General features: G+C 47.0%; 1 protein-coding gene across 14 annotated transcripts in view; it reads right to left on the bottom strand.

The window, feature by feature from the left end:
* LOC102515341 (core histone macro-H2A.1) overlaps positions 1 to 18,530 on the bottom strand; it is a 76,645-nt gene that overhangs the window by 40,246 nt on the left and 17,869 nt on the right. For all 14 annotated transcript variants that reach the window (XR_004318718.1, XR_004318719.1, XR_004318720.1 and 11 more), the window contains exons 3-4: positions 5,012 to 5,118; positions 4,375 to 4,572 (exon numbers count right to left, since the gene is read on the bottom strand). Coding sequence is in view for 9 of the 14 variants with exons in the window: in XM_032476791.1 (XP_032332682.1) it covers positions 4,375 to 4,572; positions 5,012 to 5,118 (305 nt within the window). In the remaining 5 variants the exon portion in view is untranslated. The remainder of the gene's footprint in view (positions 1 to 4,374; positions 4,573 to 5,011; positions 5,119 to 18,530) is intronic.

Consider the following 18,530-nt stretch of genomic DNA (forward strand, 5'->3'; position numbering starts at 1 on the left):
AGATTACCCAGTCTTGTTCGCTCTGATGTTTGAGCCTCCGGAAACTTCATTAAAAAGTCAGCAAAATTTTGCAAGGATGGCAGCTTCTCAAAAGAACCAATCCTTTCTTTGGCATCCCTTACCAGAATATTAATCACTCACTTGCAGTTTAAGTATTTCTCAAAAAAGAAAGAGGCACTTTACCAAAATCATCCTGGGCTTTCTGCCAGGTAGTGAGGAGCTAGCGTATCTTCTTGATCCAGGAGTGATTTGCACACGGGGGTGGAGTTCAGTTGGGGAGGTAGTGTGTGTTTACTTTGAAAAGTCCTAGGTAAGATTATTGTTTATCAAAACTTTTGGCAAAAACTATCTTCTTGGAGATGCCCTAAAAGATTACACTATGACTTTTGGTGAGCATTCTGACAAGGGGTCTTAACATGGGAGGTTCAGGCATAAATGGTTTCCTTTGAATCTTTAGTATTTTATACATTTGAAAACCTTATCTTGAGAAGGGTCCCCAGGCTGCCCTGACTGCCAAAGCCATCCATGTTATGAAAAATTAGGGACCCCACATGAAGGCCTGTCACGTTTTTTCTGGGAGGAGCCAGGAATGCTCCCACCCTATGCCAAGAGCTCTCTCTTCTTAGTCACTTGAATGCCCAGATACCTTACTCCCTCAGGTCTATCCAAGTGTCACCTTACCAGAGAAGTCTCACCTGACCATCTATGTAAGACAACACTACCACACCATCACCCCACTTTATTTTGGTCAAAGCATCCACTCGCCCCACCTTCTGTAACAACTCTGTCTCTCTCACTAGACCAGAGCTCACTGAGCACCAAGGGAGGGCGAGGGCCTTTGGTCCACTGCTGTAGCCTCACTACCAAGAAGAGGAAACCAGCACATGGAGACTCCATAAATACGGATCGAATGGATCCATCTTCTTTAAACAACTCTGTGTCAAATGTGAAAAGAATAATATCACTTTTGAAATTTCTTAATGGGACCATATGCTGTATATGTGAGTAACAGCCATCAAAGGTTAAAAATACACTGTCTGCCTCAGCGAGTCCACCTTGAAGACTTTCTCCTATAGACACAGTTGCACGTGAGCAGAGACCCGCCACACAACGATGGTCACCGCAGCACTGTTTGTCAGAATGGATGCTAAAACAATCCCGGAGAACTGGTTACATCGGTTCTGCATATCGTACCAGTAACTGGAGTCATACCATGAAACTCCACATGCCGAGGAAAGGGAGAACTGCCAAGGTAGACATTTGTGCCAGAAACCACTGTAAGCACTGCACATGAACTCTCTAGTAAGCCTCCCAACCAGCCTGTGTTATGCCTCCATTTTACAGATGAGGAAAACTGAGATACCAGAGAAGTTAAATAACTGCCCAAAGTCACCCAGCCAAGAACTGGCAGAGTTGGAATAATACAAAGCCAGGTGAGCTGGCACCTGTAGCCACTAACACACTGCCAAAACATTGGGTAACATGACTCATATATATATTTTCAAAGGCTAACAGGATAGGGAAGGCTTTATATATCTATACGCTCTTATGCGCATACTTTTTGGAAGGGTACATGAAAACTCACTATGGAAACTGCCCTGGGGAGGAGAGAGGGAGGGCTGTGGTGTGAGAGAGATTTTATTACTGCACACTCCTCTGTACCATCCAAATGCTTACACATATCACCCAGAGACATTATGTGATTGCTCACTAGAGTAACTGAATTTATAAGGCTGGACTGGACCCCATCACTTCATGGTGGGGGGTGGTAAACTGAGGCAAAGACTTGCCTGAAGCCTCCCAGGTAGGAAGGAAGAACCCCAACGCACTGCCAGGGCCCCAGACTCCCAGCCCCCAGTGGGTCGTGCTGCCTTCTCTAACAGTTTCCACTCTAGCTGACTCAGCTGTCACAACTGGAGACTTTCAAAACCTTCCAATTACAGAGAATTGGGGGAAAAATTATGATTTGGAATTCAAGTGTTGACACTTGAAAAATACCAACCCCCTTTCACTACAAGTGCTTTAGCATGTTACTAAGGCTTTCTCTGCATGTTTCTGGAAAGGTTATTTTCAGAACATTCCACTGAAACCTGGAGATGCAGGGTTCTTCGCTGATTCTGGGAGCTGACACCACAATTTACATTAAACAAATGTTTTGAAAATTAGCTGTTCACGGTTCCAATTTCAGCTTCCCCCAGGGTTTAATGTTAGCCAAATACTGGTACAGTAAGCAGACAATGTGTTTTATTGTGTGGAAGAAAAACAGACCACCATAACAGACTTCCTGCTTTTGTAATCAAGGGAAAAGTTGAGTGTTCAAGTGATTATTGGCATATGGTTATTAGAAACACTGAGTTCCAAATATAGCTACTAGACACTAAAGACACACACGCACACATACACAAAAGCACCCTCTATGTTTCAAGTCCAAAAGAAAGAAAAAGCATTTTAGTGTTCGGTCAGTTGGGAAGTTCAGAAAGTCATGGGACAAAAACTCCAGCAGAAGACTGCGGGTGACATGGAGCAAGGTTTAACCCACGGTTGCAAGAGACACTCTAGTTGGAGAGGTGCTTTTGAACATCAGAGAGCAGCAGCCCACATGAGCAAGGCCATGGCTCTGGTCGCAGCGCAGGAAGGCTATATGAGGGGGTACAGTCCTGCCCCTGGGGGCCCCCAGTGCCTACCAAGCACCAAGGGCCCTGCTCTGTGGGCAGCCAGCTCCCTGAGGCCCAAGATCAAGAGACAATGGATTTGGCACCTGTCTTCTTTTTTAACATTTAAAGAGGGGTGGAACAAGCACTTCCCCCTGCCTTCCCTGTCCTGCTTCTCCCCACAAACGCAAATGTTGCAAAGAGAAAAGGAAACAGTTCAATCTGCTAATTTTATAGTTAGCAGGAATGAGTAATGGAGCATTCTGTGAAATCCCCACCTGCCCAACCTCCTCCAGGACTTGTGAGCCAGGTTGAGTGCAGTATCTGGAAATAACTTACAGGATACTCTTCAGTATTGGGTTTCTCTCTCAAAGAGCTGGGAGTGATTCTGAGCCGGGTGGGATGGGGTGGGGGCCTGTTGGCAAGAGGAATTTAAATTTTGTTGTTTTCAGGCAAGTGTTTGCACCCAGAAGGATGTACAAACAGTACAGCTTCTTCCACCTCAACTGAAGAGAGCCAATAGTGTGGATGAGAGGTGAGAGATGATAGAAGGTGGGAAAGACCTGCCTAACTTTGGATGGGCACAGAGGAGGGGACATGCTGGGCACAGAGGGTGGGCTAGTGAGTGACTCCAGGTCAGTTCTCCTGGACCTATCCTGGGAAGGTGTCCTCATAATCTCACTCTGGTGAGGGCTTTGGGATTAGGTAGGAAGAACATCTTGACATTGACACTGCATTAAACCCCACAAGGTGTTTCCAAATGATTTTTGAGGGTCTTACAAAATAGGGAGGTCACCTTTGGCCGGAAGTAACTTCTACCTAGTCTGGCTGGAGGCCAGAAGGATGATTCCTGAGGGGGCACTGCAGGGCAGGGTAGGGTGGGGCAGCCCTAAGATTCCATTTATTAGACACAGCTTTAATGGCACTGTTCCTAATTTGCTGGCTGGAATCTGTGACGACAGCTGAGAGGTAGGGCCCAGCAAGGAAGGGACACAGAAAATGTGTCCTAGTTGCCTTGGAGTCTCAGACAGATGAGTACAACCACCCACAGGCACAGACCCTCCTGAGGGTGGGCTAGGAGGACCCTGGCTTGGGATTAATTGGCCTGCCCAACTAATTAGGTCACACTCATGAGAGGATTTCACTCCCACAAAACATCAGCACCGACAACCTAGTCTCAGTCCGAGTAGGTCTGGCAGGAAGCACCCAAATAATGCATTCATTTTCCCCTTTAACAAGGCAGTCATTCCAAAGAGCAAACTATCCCAACTATCCACATCCCTGCTGGAACAGGTTCGGAGGAGGCCATGCAGCCATGGCAACACAACAGTTCTGAGTGAGTCAAGGGCAAGCAGGCAGCCGACACCTCTGGGCAGGACTCAACTGCTACCCCTCGCACAGGGAAGCTCCTGCACACACAGGTCTCTCCTCACAGGCATGGGCATCTCCTGGAAGGCTGAGCACGAGGTCCTTCCAGCCTGGGGCTATCTGCCCTGGCACCTCCCCACATCCCCCTTGCCTACAGGAATCTAGTCCCACACTTGTGTCCAGATTCTGGCCACTTCAGCTGGACCAGCCCTCTGTTACCAGCTCTACATGTTCGTATAGTCCCCCGCCCCATGAGGAAGATGAGCCCTCACCAGAAAGAGGAGCCCTTGTGATCCCATGTGCCGGCACCTGCCCACTCCACCCGCCACAGGTCCCTGCCAAATCACATACGCACCTTGGATTTCCGGGCCCCTTTCTTGCCCCCTGCTTTCTTAGACACGGGCTTCTTCTGGGACGGAGATTTGGCCTTTTTGGCTGGGGGTGGCGTGATGATGGCTTCCAACTTCCCTTTGGATCCTCGTTTCTTCGCTAGCAACTCTGGATGGATGTTTGGTAACACCCCTCCACTGGCTATGGTGACTCCTTTTAGCAGCTTGCAGGAAAACCAAAGTAGCAGATGGTGAGCCAGACCACCCTGTCCCTGACCTTCAAGAAGTCACCCTGCCCACCCACACTCTTATTTTTGGTTGGTAGAGCTCCTTCCTCCATGGCACCTACAAGGATGCTGACAGGACCCTGGCTCACTATACTGGGAGCAAGCCTTCAGAGTCCCTCACTCACTCAGGTGCAGTTTCCAAAACATCTTTCCTCCAAGGAGAGCCAAATTCCTTGTTTCATTTCCCCCCAACCAATAAAGCCTTGGGGAAAAACTGCCATGGAGGGGAGGGAAGCTGCTAATAGTCCAAAATGCAGTCCACTCCCTTGACAGCCAGCCACACGCCACCCTCCCCCTGGACAGACAGCTCACTTCTTGGGCAGCATGACCACCTGCTGGAGTGTCTGGGTTGGGGAAGCACAGGAGGGCCCCATACCTGATTCAGCTCTTCGTCATTGGCCACGGCCAGCAGGATGTGCCGGGGCGTGACCCGGCCCTTCTTGTTGTCTCTTGCTGCGTTGCCAGCCAGCTCCAGAATCTCCGCTGTGGGGAGCAGAGGGGAAAGGCATATGGTCACATTTGAGCATCAGTGGACCATGTGCATCCTCCCAGATCTCCTGTTCTTGGTGCCAGGAATGGGAACTGCCAACAGCTTCCCAAGGCAGCTAACTTGAGCTACGAAGCTGCAGGGGGTCTGCCTGACAACGCTTGGAGCTATTTTAAAAGGGAAGAGCAAATCTGACTTCATATTAGATCTATTTCTTTTACTTTAACCTTTGTATTCTATTGTTTTTGCTGTAAGTTAAGAATGTTGCCTAGAGCCTGAAATATACAGGATAGCACATTCTCAATGCTCTGACCTTTAAAGGTGTAACACTTTACCATTCATATAGAGATAAAAAGTTACAGAACAGAGAATACATGCCTTGTTGGAGGTTTACATGAACATGTGACTTGATCTATATGGACAGCTGCAAGAACAAGGGATTCAGACACCAAGAAGTTTTCAACAACCAACCACACCCCTTCCCCTTTTAGTTTAAAAGAAGCTTGAATTCTGACTTGGGTTAAGATAGTTCTTTAAGATACTAGACAACCATCTTCTCAGTCTGCTCGCTTTCCCAATAAAGTTGCTATTTATTGCCCCAACAACTCATCTCTTGATTTACTGGTCTGTTGTATGGTAAGCAGTATGAGACTGGACTCAGTAATAGAGCCAAGTCACAGAGGTGTTCAGAGGCAAAGATGAGTAGGACTAGGAGGCCCCCAGTCCAATCCCTTTGTTGTGGAGATGAAGACACTGATGCATAGAGAGAAGAAAGGACCACCAGCTGAAAAGTCCCTCAGTGAGAAGTGGTAGAGCTGAGATTTGAACCTATTTCCGAGAACAAGGCTGCCTGCAGACAGACTCTGGACGTCACCAACACCAACCCCGAGGAGCCAGCAATGTGGCCCAAGAGTGAACTGTGCATCTTGAGCAATGGCTCATGTATGGGTTTATGGGACTTCAGGGGCAGGAGGCATATTACTTACGAAATTTCTGTTGATGGAATCAATGTTAAACACCTGCATACTCAGGTTCAAAACAAGAAGGATGTGACTGGAGCCTTTACAAAGTCAATGCCATAAAAACATAAAAGAGGTGGGGTATAGCAGATTAAAAGAGGCTAAACAGACATAACAGCAGCCAAATACAAAGCGTTAATCCTCGATGGGATGCTGATTACAAAAGAAACTATAAAAGTCATTTTGGTGACAACTGAGGAGCTCCTCCTGTAGACTGGATATTAGACACAAGGGGATTATTAATTTTCTTGAGTGTGATAATGGTATTACCACGCTAAAGGGAACACCTTGTTCTGAGGAGAGGCATGCTGAAGTATTTAGGGGTGAAATGTCTTGATGTCTGCAATTTACTCTCAAATAATCCTGAAAAAGTCTACAGAGGGAAAAACAATGTGATGAAATGTTAACAATTGTTAAGTCCAGGTGTGATGTAAGAGAGTAAGATATAAAAGATGTAAGAGAGTTCCTCTTTCAGCATTCTGTATGTTTGATATTTTTCAAAGAAAAAAACTTAGGAGGATACAAGCCTAACCTATAGTTGATGCTAAGTTAGAGTTTATTGACCAGTCCTGTGGGGCAGGGTCTCACCAGACAAGACAGGTCTTTCAGAGCGCCAAAGATGGGGGAAATTAGGAAGTGCCTTTTGGCAAGAGATTTCTTTTCTCCTTGGTGGCCCAGTTCTCTTGGTAACTGTCAACCTCATCACAATCGCCTCATTTTCTTAATGAGAAACGCAGACTGTCCCTAAATGTATCTTATACTCCCACTCCTCAGTTCTGTCCACACCATGGCCCCCCTGCTTGTGATGTCTATCTAACCCACCCTTCTGGGCTCAACTCAAGTCTGACCTCTTCCTGGTACTGAGGGATTCCTAATATTCTAAGTTATGTTGTGAACACTCGACATCGCCAGCAAAATCAAAACTCATTATAAGATAACTAGAAAAAAATCTAGGTACATGAAAATCATGAATTTAAAATTTACATTATTACATGGTTTACACTGTTAAGGGGTACTGACAGCTGAACCCAACGCAAAAACCGCCATATGTAAAGCTGGAGGGCTACTTGGCTGCTCATACCTGGATCAGGAGGTTTCCCCTAAATCCAAGGCAGGAATTCATTTACTCAGTAATCACTGCACTGATGATACCTGGACACCAGAGGCACTCTGAGGTCTCTGACTACTAGATGCTCCCAGGCCACAGGGGTCCCTCACCTTGAATGTCACATCTGCAAGTCATGAGAGTGAGGCCCAGAGAGGAAGAAGAGATAATCAGTATGTTTCCCACCCTCACCCATTAGTCACAATAGGGTGGTTCCCCATATGGCCTGGGTACAGGCCCACTTGGCAGTTTCACTGAAGCTTCCTTATAATTGACAGTGGCTGTGTGTCCCAATGTCCAGAGGAGAAAGCTTAGTGTGGCCAAGCGAAAAAGGGTGCTTGGGATGCCCCAGGAGCCATGAATGCAGACGCGAGCCCAGCTTGGCCTCCCTTCTCCCACGTTAATGTGGGAGGCGGCACATCTACAATGCTACTGTCCAACTCCCACCTGTGGAGAAGTGAAGCAGGAGTCTGACGAACAGGAGGACAGACCCTAGGAGTAAGGGCACAGGAAGGAGAGCCAGCCACGGCTGGTGCTGGGCTGGAGCCCATGTGGCAGGAAGTCTGGAGAGGGGCAGCTGGCACTGCTGACTTACAGCCCACTTGGCTGGCTTCCTGCCTTTACCACCCCCGTGCCTCCCCAGTTTTCCTCCACTTTCTGAGGCCACAGGGAAACATGGGGTCATCAGTATCTACAGAGCCACAATATACAGAGGAGGTTGGTGGACTGCAACCTTTTCCCCCATAATATGCTTAGAATCCCTTATCTGGCCCTCATTAAAAGAGAGAGAAAGACAGAGAGAAACCCACAGTACTGCCCTAAGCCACCCCTTTGGCAAGAAGATCGTTTGAAATTTTGGTTTCTCAGGAAGGTGGAGGTGGCCTGTTTCCTCTTCCTGCCTGGGGTATTGGTGGAGGCTCTCCCCAAGGGAAGGCACAGTGGCCGTTGATGAGGGTGGAGGAAGAGGGATGTGGTCTTTTTATTTTTGGCAGTACTGCCCTAGCTTTTCTTGTGCAGGGAAGATGGTGGTGATGAATGCAAAGACCTGAAGGGTGGGGAGGGGTCCCTAGGACTCCCTGTGTGTGGGGGCCTCTGATTTGGGTAGGGACAGGCAGTATGTAACACAAGGAAGTAAAGCAATGCAGCGAACTCTAAGCAGCACTTACTGCTGAGAAATCTGAAGATCCATTCTCCAGGAGCTCCCCCTGACTTCCACTAGCTTCCCCCCTGCCCCACCCCCACACTTTCACATTGTGTGAAATTTCCAATAGCCTGAGTTTCTACACTTCGGAAATTTCAAAGACTGTGCTCACTTTGCTGCTGACTCAGCCTGGACTCAGGGATGCCAGACTGGAGCCACCTGGGAGTGACCAGGAGGTGGATGTGGAGGGACTGGAGAGGTGTATGGAGCGGGGTGAGGAGTGTTCCAACTCCCTGGAAAGAGCTGGGTCTGGGTGTCATTCCTGTGTCATTCCTCTGCCTTTTTCAAAGAGCCAGAAAAGCCAGGACTCCTTCCTTTTTGCAAAATCCCATCTCACCTTTGATCTTCAACGGCCAAGATAACTGGCCCTCCCACCCACTACCTTCAAAAAGTGGACCTTCAGTCCTGGGGGGTAGGGAGGGAGCTGTGTCAAGTAGGGTAACAAAGAAGGGTAGAGATTCACACTTTGACTAGTTGAGCAAGAGCTTTATCTTCTGTTTACTCCTGCATGTTTTCCAGGTGGATAGTTACCATAGCAACTCCTTCATCAAGGGACACACAAGCCGGAGCACCTCAGAGACACACCTTTTATGAATGTGTGTTCCATGCTCCTCCCCTCCCCTGCACTGCGGCAAGCAGAGGGCTGCGGCCACTGACCACAGCCCAGAAAGATGGAGGACAGACTCTGGCTGTGAACAAAAGCAGGAACCCAGAGCACGAACTCACCCCTTGCCAAGCATTCAGTAACACCCGCCCCCCACACAAAACCTCAGTCCACTTTTAGAAATGGCAATCGTAAAGGGCTTCCCTGGCTAAAAGAGGGCTGCCTGCTGCAGTGGGGAGGAGAGGTGCAAAATGCCAGCAACTCAACAAGATGGATCAGTTCCCATCTGCTCTCCAGGGCATGTTTGCTGTAGGACGGGAGAAGGGGTGCTGAGTGCTGAGGAATTGGGGCAGGGCACACTCCACCAAAGGAGATTTCCTGATTAAGTTTCCTTCCTGGTAAGTGATCCTCAGCTTTGCAAATGACAACAAGAGCAAATTCATGGAGGCCCCGGGCTCATGCTGTGCCTGGGCTCCTGCCACTGCACCCCATGCCCACAGGGATGGGCCCCTCACCCCCACTATCAAGGGGGGCCACCTCCTAGGCTAGGCCAGGGCCAGCTTCAGCTCTGCCTCCACTTGAATGGAACCCATGCCTTCCTACAGAGGAAGGTTTCTGGCACTTGACTCATCTTGTATCTTGGAAGGCTTTGTGCATCTCTAAATTTTTTTGCCTCTGGCTGCTTTGAGAGAAAATGGATTCTGAGAAAGAAAACCAAGAAAGCACCACATCTACAGGCACAGATTCTTTTCTTCAGTTTCCAGAGTTCCACACTTGGATCCTCCCTTGGAGGGAGTTTTCAGAAGCCACAGCCCTGGAGGCTTTAAACAAAACAAACAGAATCTATAAGAAACCAGAGAAGGAAACTGGGAAACAGCAGTTAGGAGGAGAAGAAACAAACCCCTTACCAGGCCCTCCACCCCCTCAAGCCAAGTCCTCCTGGCTAGTGACAGTCTAATTTTATTACCAACGACCAACATGAGACTGGTTTGGAGCCCAAAGCACATGTGGTCAGCTCTGGGGAGGACCTTCAGTGTGGTGAGGTTCTCCAATTATAAACACTGCACAGAGGACAGGTTGAATGATGCGCTACACTGGCCAGTTCGTGAGCTAATTTTTTGTTTTAAGAACTTTTTGCTTGTTTTAAGCTCTAACTTGCGAAACACCCAAGTGTCTCTGGGTCCCACTCCTGGTCAGGGCCAGTCTCTGGCAAGTGGAGGGCCAGTCTCTGGCAAGTGGTGAGCCACTGGTGCCGTCTGGCCTGGCCCAGTGAGGCGATCTTATTCTCTTGTCAGAGCAGCAAGCGCAGCAGAGGCACCCCTGGGTCCAACGTTCCCCAGCCTCATTGAACATGATTGTTTTAAGGCCACTTGACAAAATTCCCACAGCCATGAATACCGGCATTATTTGGCAGCCTTCTCAGCTACAGCCCAGCTGTCTGAACATGAATACCTTTGACAGGTCTGCTTTCCAAGTTCATCCAGAGACCAAAGGCTTAGAGTCCTTTTTTTTTTAATCCAAACGTCTTGAACTGAACCCTATCTGTTGTACTGAAGCATTCTGTCTATCTTCCTTTAGGGAGATGAAGTCATGGTTTGCAGAATTAGACTCCTAACAGCTAACAGGTGACATGTGGAGGCTGCGCCAAACTCTAAACACAAGTCTTGCAAGGGGAAGAGTCAGGGGCTTCTACAGAACTGTTTGAAGCGCCTCCTCTCACAAAAGAAATAGTGAAAATAACAACCAGAAATCAAAGAAAAGCAAATGGTCACGTAATCCCAAGGAGAAAACAGATATTTGCTACAAAGCCAACAACATGACAAGGAATCTGTTTATTGTATTTCTTTCCATTCATCAGGCTGCCATCAGCAGTTCATTGAGTTCAGAACTGTTTTACACCATTCCGGAAGGCCTTAACCCAATCAACCCCAATCGGAGAGTGACTGCTAAGAGTTTCCTGCCTCCTGACTGCACCACAGTTTCCTCCAACTCCCTCGGCAGCCCAGAATCCACCGGCCCACATCCCACCTTTTTGAGAGATAAGTGGCAGAGTCTGAAGCCCGCTGAGCTGTCAGCCCACACCACTGGGGCCTCACCTCTGGGCCACAGCAAAGCTCTCCAGTCTGCCTGTCCCAGGGGCCTCAGAGGAACCAGGGATTCCAGAGAGAAAATAAAACCTATAGCAGTAATTGAAGGAGGTATTTTCTCTGCAGAAAACCAGGTATATTTATAAGAATGAGCCATTCTATAGCTTTTCTGCAGATGTTCTGACATTAACTTGTCCACTGTTGCTAAGCCCACATTATAGACCCCTCCTCAGGACCCACGAGCTAGAGGGTCCAAGAAACAGCATCTGGTCCAGTTTCCCACCTCCCCCACAAAGTCTCCCAATAAAATAGAAATGCAGCTTAATTTGAGAATTTCTAAAACTAATTGTTTTTCATGTTGCAAAATAAAAAAAAAACAGTAATTTTGCATTATACACATTAACAAAAAAGAGATTATGATTCTTGGCAAACACTATCTTCAGCTAACCTGCCAACCCAGCCCCATGTGTGTTATCTTGCCTTTCGTGAAAACTTCCTCTTCCTTCCCCAAATCTCCAGCACATCTGTGTAAGCTCACCTCCTGGGTCTGTGTTCAGCATTCAGCCCTGAATGGCACTGCAGCTCAGCTGGGGGTGTGCTGTCTGACAGCCTGGGTGTAAACCCCAGCTCCTGCAATGGGCTGTGAGACTTGTCAAGACCCATCTGAGCCTCAGGGTCCCCTTCTATAAAAGGGGATGATAACTGAAGTCACCTCTAGGTTTGTGAGGATTAACGAGTTACCAAGTTACATGCTTAGAACACTTGTAAACAAAAACTACAATTACTGAGGCTACAACCACACACATTATCTTTTAAAATGGTGTAGCAGGCTTGATTTCTGGGAGGAGGAAACTATACTTTCTTTTCCTCAGTTTCCTCTGTCAAAATAACTGGCCAGCTAGCTAGGTGGATAGACGGATGTGGTGAGAGCCAAGAGGAAGAGGAGAGAAGCAATACAGAAAACCTGGTGTTTCCTCCCCTGATAGTTTACCCTTTGCTGTTATACTTAACAGTTTACATATGTTTGAAAAATGCACTTGAACCCGCTTAACCTCGGTGCTGCCAGACTTGCCTTGATATTATGCAGCACCCAGGGAGGCCCCACAGACAGCCTCTGCCTGGGGATGGGGTCTGGGGCTTTTGTCCCACCCAGCAGGGTGTAGCATGGCAGCGCAGGACCAAAGGTCTGAGGCAGCGCAAGTCAAAACCACAGAAGGAAGGCTGACGGCCAGAGGAATCTGCTCTAACCCAGGGCCAGGCGACAGCCGGCAGGACCTCTCCCACCATTCACTTGTTTTCAAGGACTCTAAACTAATATGCAAGGAAATGGTTAATACGTATGTTTGTTTTGATATGGAAAATCATAGCCATTTGTTCTTAATTCATCTCAGGAAAGGGTGACCAGTCAGGGATGTCTGCTGAAATGCAATGATTTGAAGAGTGTAAAGAGGAAACTCATTTAAAGAGCCCTGACAGGGTGCCATTTCCCAGATGGACTTTTACACGGCAAGTAACCAGAGCAGTGCCGTGGTGAGCTGCTGTCACGTGGGGAAGGGAAGGGGAACGCCTGGCACCGGCGCTTACACATGCATTCAGAGACGTGGCACGGCTCTGCCTCCTAGGATGGAACCAGAGACCACATCCGAGGGAGACATTTTGCTCTATCCTCTTTTGCGCCGTTTGACTTTATCTTGTGCACTATTTGTCTTTTCGAAATATAAAAAACTGAAAACGCAGAGTAAATGGCAAGAGGCAACGATGCTATATGCCACCCCACAGGCCTTGGCAATTGTGTGCCACAAGCACCCTCCTGTCTTGACATCTGTTCCAGCGCCTTATCTTGCTTCTGGAAAAAAAGAACTGAGCACATGGAGACTTTTCAGGTTCTTTCATGAACAAGGGCTGCCACTCCTGGGGTCACTTTATTAATAGCCCAGCCCTGGCCCTGTCTGCCCAAGTGGATTCCCAATGCCAAGGGCCACATGTCTAAGAACTTGCCTAAGCTCTGTCACCCATGATTCCACCTCCTCTTCACTAAGGGGACAATGAAGGGACACTGGGCAAAAACCTTATGGCCCTCCAGTCCACCGTCAGTGCCACTGAGTGCTACAGCCTCCTCACACTCAACCGGGCACTGCCCTTCCCTTTCCTCATGGCAGCCCTCAGGCCACCTCTGGCCATCTGAGTGCTTCTCTTCCAGGACCTCTGTGTCCTGCTGCTGCAACAGCCAGCACCTCCCACACTGACCAGATGGCCCCTCCCTGTGGCCTAGCACACATCACTCCAATGGTCATCACCTGGGTCTCTTGTGTTCACATGCCTCCTTCCTACAAACTCTCGACTTTCCTCCTTCCTGTCAGGGACTATTTGTCCTCCCAGTCCAATTCCACAGGACCTGTCCTCTGCGGGCGCCAGGCCATAGGACTGCCTCCAGCCTTGGCACACCTATACCACATGCCCTCCGGTAATCACCTGTGACTGTGCAGGGCCCGCCCCTCTCAGGAGTCCACATCTGCCTCCTCAGCCAGGCCATGGCTCCGTCGAAGACAGGAGCCAGCCTTGGAAGGCTGGGTGAATCCCATCCTCCTGAGATGTCCACCAAAGGTAGAGGAGATGCAAAGTGTACTGAGTGATCCTGAGTCCCGAGGTTCTCCTCTTAACTGCTAAGGTTTCAGCTCCAATGAGAACCTACAGGAAATACTCTTTCAGAGATGAGTTATTGTGCTGAGCGACCTTGGAGACCTTATCTAAACTCCCTGAGCCAGCTCCCTCCTAAGCAAAGGTGGCCGGAGGATTCAGTGGGTCACCAGACATGAAGGCTCAGCCACTGCCTGACACACAGCAAGTGCTCAATATATGGCATGTGTTTTCATTGCTTAAACTGCCCCACCGTTTCTGCATGCAAAGCATGGCCCTCCACGCCCCCAAGATCATGGTAAGATGAGCCACAATCGGAATCTAGGAGAGAGACTGCCAGGACCTGCCTGGGGCAGAGGTGGGAGGGCAAAGAAAACAACTCTACTCAAGCTAAGGACCTTCACTTTCCAAGTGAACAGCAGATATTGACTTTCAGCGGTCAATATTCAGATTTACAGAGACAACAGAGAAACGTTAACCAAAGACTACCTCAGTTACCAATGACCCGAGGGGGCATCAAGCAGGATATCAACAGCAAGGGAAGCTGACAGATTAGCCTTTCCCAGACGCCTTGGATTTCCACGTGCTTCTCACAGTTCTGCAGGCAAGATGTTAGCTCTGGCAGAGAACGAGCCTCCTTCTATAAGAAGATGTATATAAATGTCTTCTATAAAGGCCATTCGACACATGTCCTTCTGTAGACCCCACAGGCCTCCTGAAGTACCAGGGAACACATGCTTTCTGGCCACTAGATGGAAGGCACTTGTCTAAAAAGGGAGCAGGTAGAGTGGAAGATAAAGGAAGAAAGGGAGGGAGGCTGGCTGAGCAGCCTGGCAAATCCAAGGAGAGTGTGTATCTGTCATCTTTCGGCAACCAGAACTAGAGGGGGCTGTGGGAAGAGACAAGCAGGGAGATGGAGGGAGGCTGTCTGTGGTTGGTACCATTTGGGTTTGTCTTCTTGCTGGAACTTATTTATAGCTCTGAGGAGTGGCTTTTTGCTTTCACAGTACTTTATTCTGCGTTGACTTGACATAGGCACCCTTAGGCAGGGAAAGAAAGTAAGAGGACTATAAATATGTTTTATTAGTTGCTGATATTTTAACAGGAAGATATTGGGAGAAGAGATATTTGTAGCATTCTTACCCACTTCCTCCTCCTCTCAGTAAGTAAGTAAGTAGTTCTTTTAAAGCCATTCTTGATGGTCATTCACAGAGGGACTTGGGGGCACCTCTAGCACCCATCTGGGATGCTGCTACTTTGATCAGTTGGGCAGCTCCTGGCTTCCTCTGCTTTTCAAGGTACAGCTGAGACACCTTTTTGTAGCAAGAGTGAGAGAGAAGCTCTTGAAACCCTTCCTGTTTGCCACCAACAGCTGCCCTGCCTGCCACTTGCCTCTCCTCAGGCAGGTCTGGCCCACGATGCCCTGGTGTTAATCCTAATTACGCATCATTAAAAAATCCAGGAGTCTAGTTCAGCTCTCATCCTCATCCAGTTCCTGGAAGCATCTGCCATTACCAATATTCCCTCCTCCAGAAACTCATCCTTCCTCTAACTGGTCTTCTTACCCTTCAACAAAAACCTATGTGCTGAGCAGCTGCAGAGTGTCTGCCCTTGTGCTGGGGGCTGAGTACACAGTGATGAGGCAGGGTTGGAGAAGGCATACTCCCAGTCCTGAGGTTCCCTAGTATGTCCTTTGGGACATCTGGCCCATCAAAGACACTCAATACAAATCTGTTGAACTCAACAGTAATTCCTTTGACCCCCAGCTCCCAGCTCAGCACCTTGTACCTGGTCGGACCTTGGAAACTCTTACACAAACAGGTTATTACAGATGAATTACTGAACAAGTGAATAAGCACCACAGCATTCAGGTGGTGGTGAGGGATGTTCTCTGAGGCACTGGCCTGGTTTCAAGGATTAGAACAAACACTTGGCATCCATGGCAGGCAGTATGAACTACAAAGCTGTCATCTCAGGAGAAAGCAGGCCCAGGATGGTCCACGATCCAGGCAGGCCACCCCTCACAGTCTCAAGTCAGGACTCGAGGTTGGCTGAGGGGACCAGGGATGGTGGGGGAGTTCTGAGGTAGAACCACCATCCTCAGATTTTGGCTCAAATATAACTGTCAGCCTCTACATATCACATGAACCCATTTTCATGATACCCTACTTTTTGAAATTTTACTTTCTAGATTTATTTTGAAATGAAAAGAGAGAAAAAGATTATCTTTAGAAAGATATCTAACATTTATAAGAAACTAATAACACTGATGATCTTCTGAGAGGAGAACTGGGTATGCAAAAGAGCAGGGAGAGAAATGCACATCTCACTGCATGTCCCTTGGGAACATGCAAATTTTATCATCAGTATATATTACTTAATGAAGAAAATAATTACTTTCTGCAAAAATAAAAAGAGAATAAAAGGCCTACTAGATATGAGAAACATATTATGAAGTATATAACTAGATAGACCAATGAAACAAAAGAAAGTCCAGAAACGGCCCTAATTAACCTAGAAATTTCACATATGGTAAAGGTAGCATCTCAGATCACCAGGGAAAGGAAGGAATATCCAACTAACTGTGTTGAGATAAATGGGTAACCATCTGGAATAAAACTAAGTCCATCCTTCTCTCACACTATAGATCAGGATTAATTCCAAATGGGTCAAAATAAAAACGTAAAAAATTAAGCCATAAATATACTAAGCAAGAGCATGACGTAATTCCTTTGCAGTCGTGAAGAGAAGTGGGCTTTCTGAACCATGACTCAAAATCCAGCAAAAACAGACAGACTTATAAACACCTCAGACATTGGAATTACTCAGATAAATACATAAAAAAATATGTGTAATATATATTTAAAGAAAATTTTGAAAATGAAGAGAAAATAAGAGATTATAAAGAATGACCAGGCAGATTCATAAAAGAACCAAACAGATCTTCTAGACATTAAAAAAAAATTAAAAATTAAAAATTCAGTGACTGAATTAAATAGCAGGTAAGATACAGCTAAAGAAAGAATTACTAAACTGAGAGATAGCTCTACAAGACAGATCAGAAGTAATTACCCATAAAGTAATCCAGAGACACAAAAATGAAAAATATGAATGAGACGAGCAGATATGGAACACAGAGTAAAACACTAACATATGTTCAATTTGTGTTCCATATGGAGAAAGAGACTACGATAGAGACACTGAAGAAATAATAGCTAAAAGCTTTATGAAGAAGATAAAGACATGTTCAAAATCAGGGCCTAAGAAAGTTTATAACCAAAAGACTTCACTAAATGAAATTCTAAAGGATGTATGTAAAGTGAGCCCAGATGGAAGGTCTGAGATGAAAGAGGCACCCAGCTTTGGTCACACATCTTTCCTTGCCTGAATCCAGAATCAGGCTTTTGTAGGGCTTTGTGCTTTTCCACTGACCCAAGCAAAAACAGAACCCCTGTTAGGGAACTGGTCTATGCATTTGCAGACCCCGATGGCAGAAATGAAAGTTACATATCACCCTTCAACGGGAAATCGTGAAGTGAGACTCCTTGACCACTAAGGTTTCCTAGGCAACACAGCTTATCTTCAAGAAAGCAGAGAGGTTTTCAACAAATGGTGCTGGAACATCCACATGCAAAAAAGTGAATCTAGACACAGCTCTAACAGCCTTTGCAAAAATTAACTCAAAATAGATCACAGACCTGAATATAACACACAAAACTATAGAACTCCTAGCAGGCAGCATAGAAGAAAATGTAGATGACCTTGGGTTTGACGATGACTTTTTAGATACAACAATTAAAGGCACAATATGTGAAAGAATGAACTGAAAGTTGGACTTCATTAAAATTAAGGAAAAAACTTCTGCTTTGTCAAATACGCTGTTAAGAGAATAAGTCACAGACCAGGAGAAAATATCTGTAAAACAAAGCAATGAGGCCTTTCCTTTCTCTGATCCAAGTGATAAGGTCCAACCCCCAGCAGCAGGAGAGCAGGGGACATGGGGCAATTGTTGCAAGGGGCCCCAGGTCACACTCTCCTGGACAACCTCATGGCCTCTTAGAAGGACCGGATAAAGGACCAGATAAAAATTCATTTTTTGAGCTTCGCAGATTCATGTGCCCCGTGACAAGCACATCCTCGAGCCAGGCTGCCACCTCCACGTCCTGTGGGGGTCGCGAAGCACTGGAGAACTCCACTCCTTAGTACTTTCCACATCTGGCCTCAGCCCTGAGGTCTGAGCAACCTGGGTCTGCTAACGGGCTGGTCATCTCATGGTAAGTCACCAGGAAACTGTCTGACACGTCATGCTAAACTGCTGCTTTTTCAAGTGCTCCTTGAATGTTCATCAACCACAGAATCCCCTGGGAGGCTGAGGGGACTGACTATGGAGCTCTCCCTTAATTACTTCATGATTTGCTTTGTAGGAGCATATACAGTGATGTTTTTCTTTGGTTAACTATCAATGAAGATTGTCAATAGCAGATAGTAATAAAAACAAGTAATTAGACTAAAATCTCTCTTTCACGTGTACACACACACATAAAAGGCATTCAGTGCCAGCTACTATCGCTGGACAGTGAGATTATAAGTGGTTAAATTCTCAAATTTTCAAACATTACTCACACAACCCAAAAAGGGAACAAGCATTTAAATACAGTCCACACACACTGGGTACCCAGTTGAAACTGGGTTTCAACTTCAGTGTTTCTAACATTTTCCTAGTTGCAACCCTCCACCTCATTAAAATCTAGTTCT

The sequence above is a fragment of the Camelus ferus genome, chromosome 3 (genome assembly GCF_009834535.1).
Source record: "Camelus ferus isolate YT-003-E chromosome 3, BCGSAC_Cfer_1.0, whole genome shotgun sequence".
Classification (NCBI taxonomy): Eukaryota; Metazoa; Chordata; class Mammalia; order Artiodactyla; family Camelidae; genus Camelus; species Camelus ferus.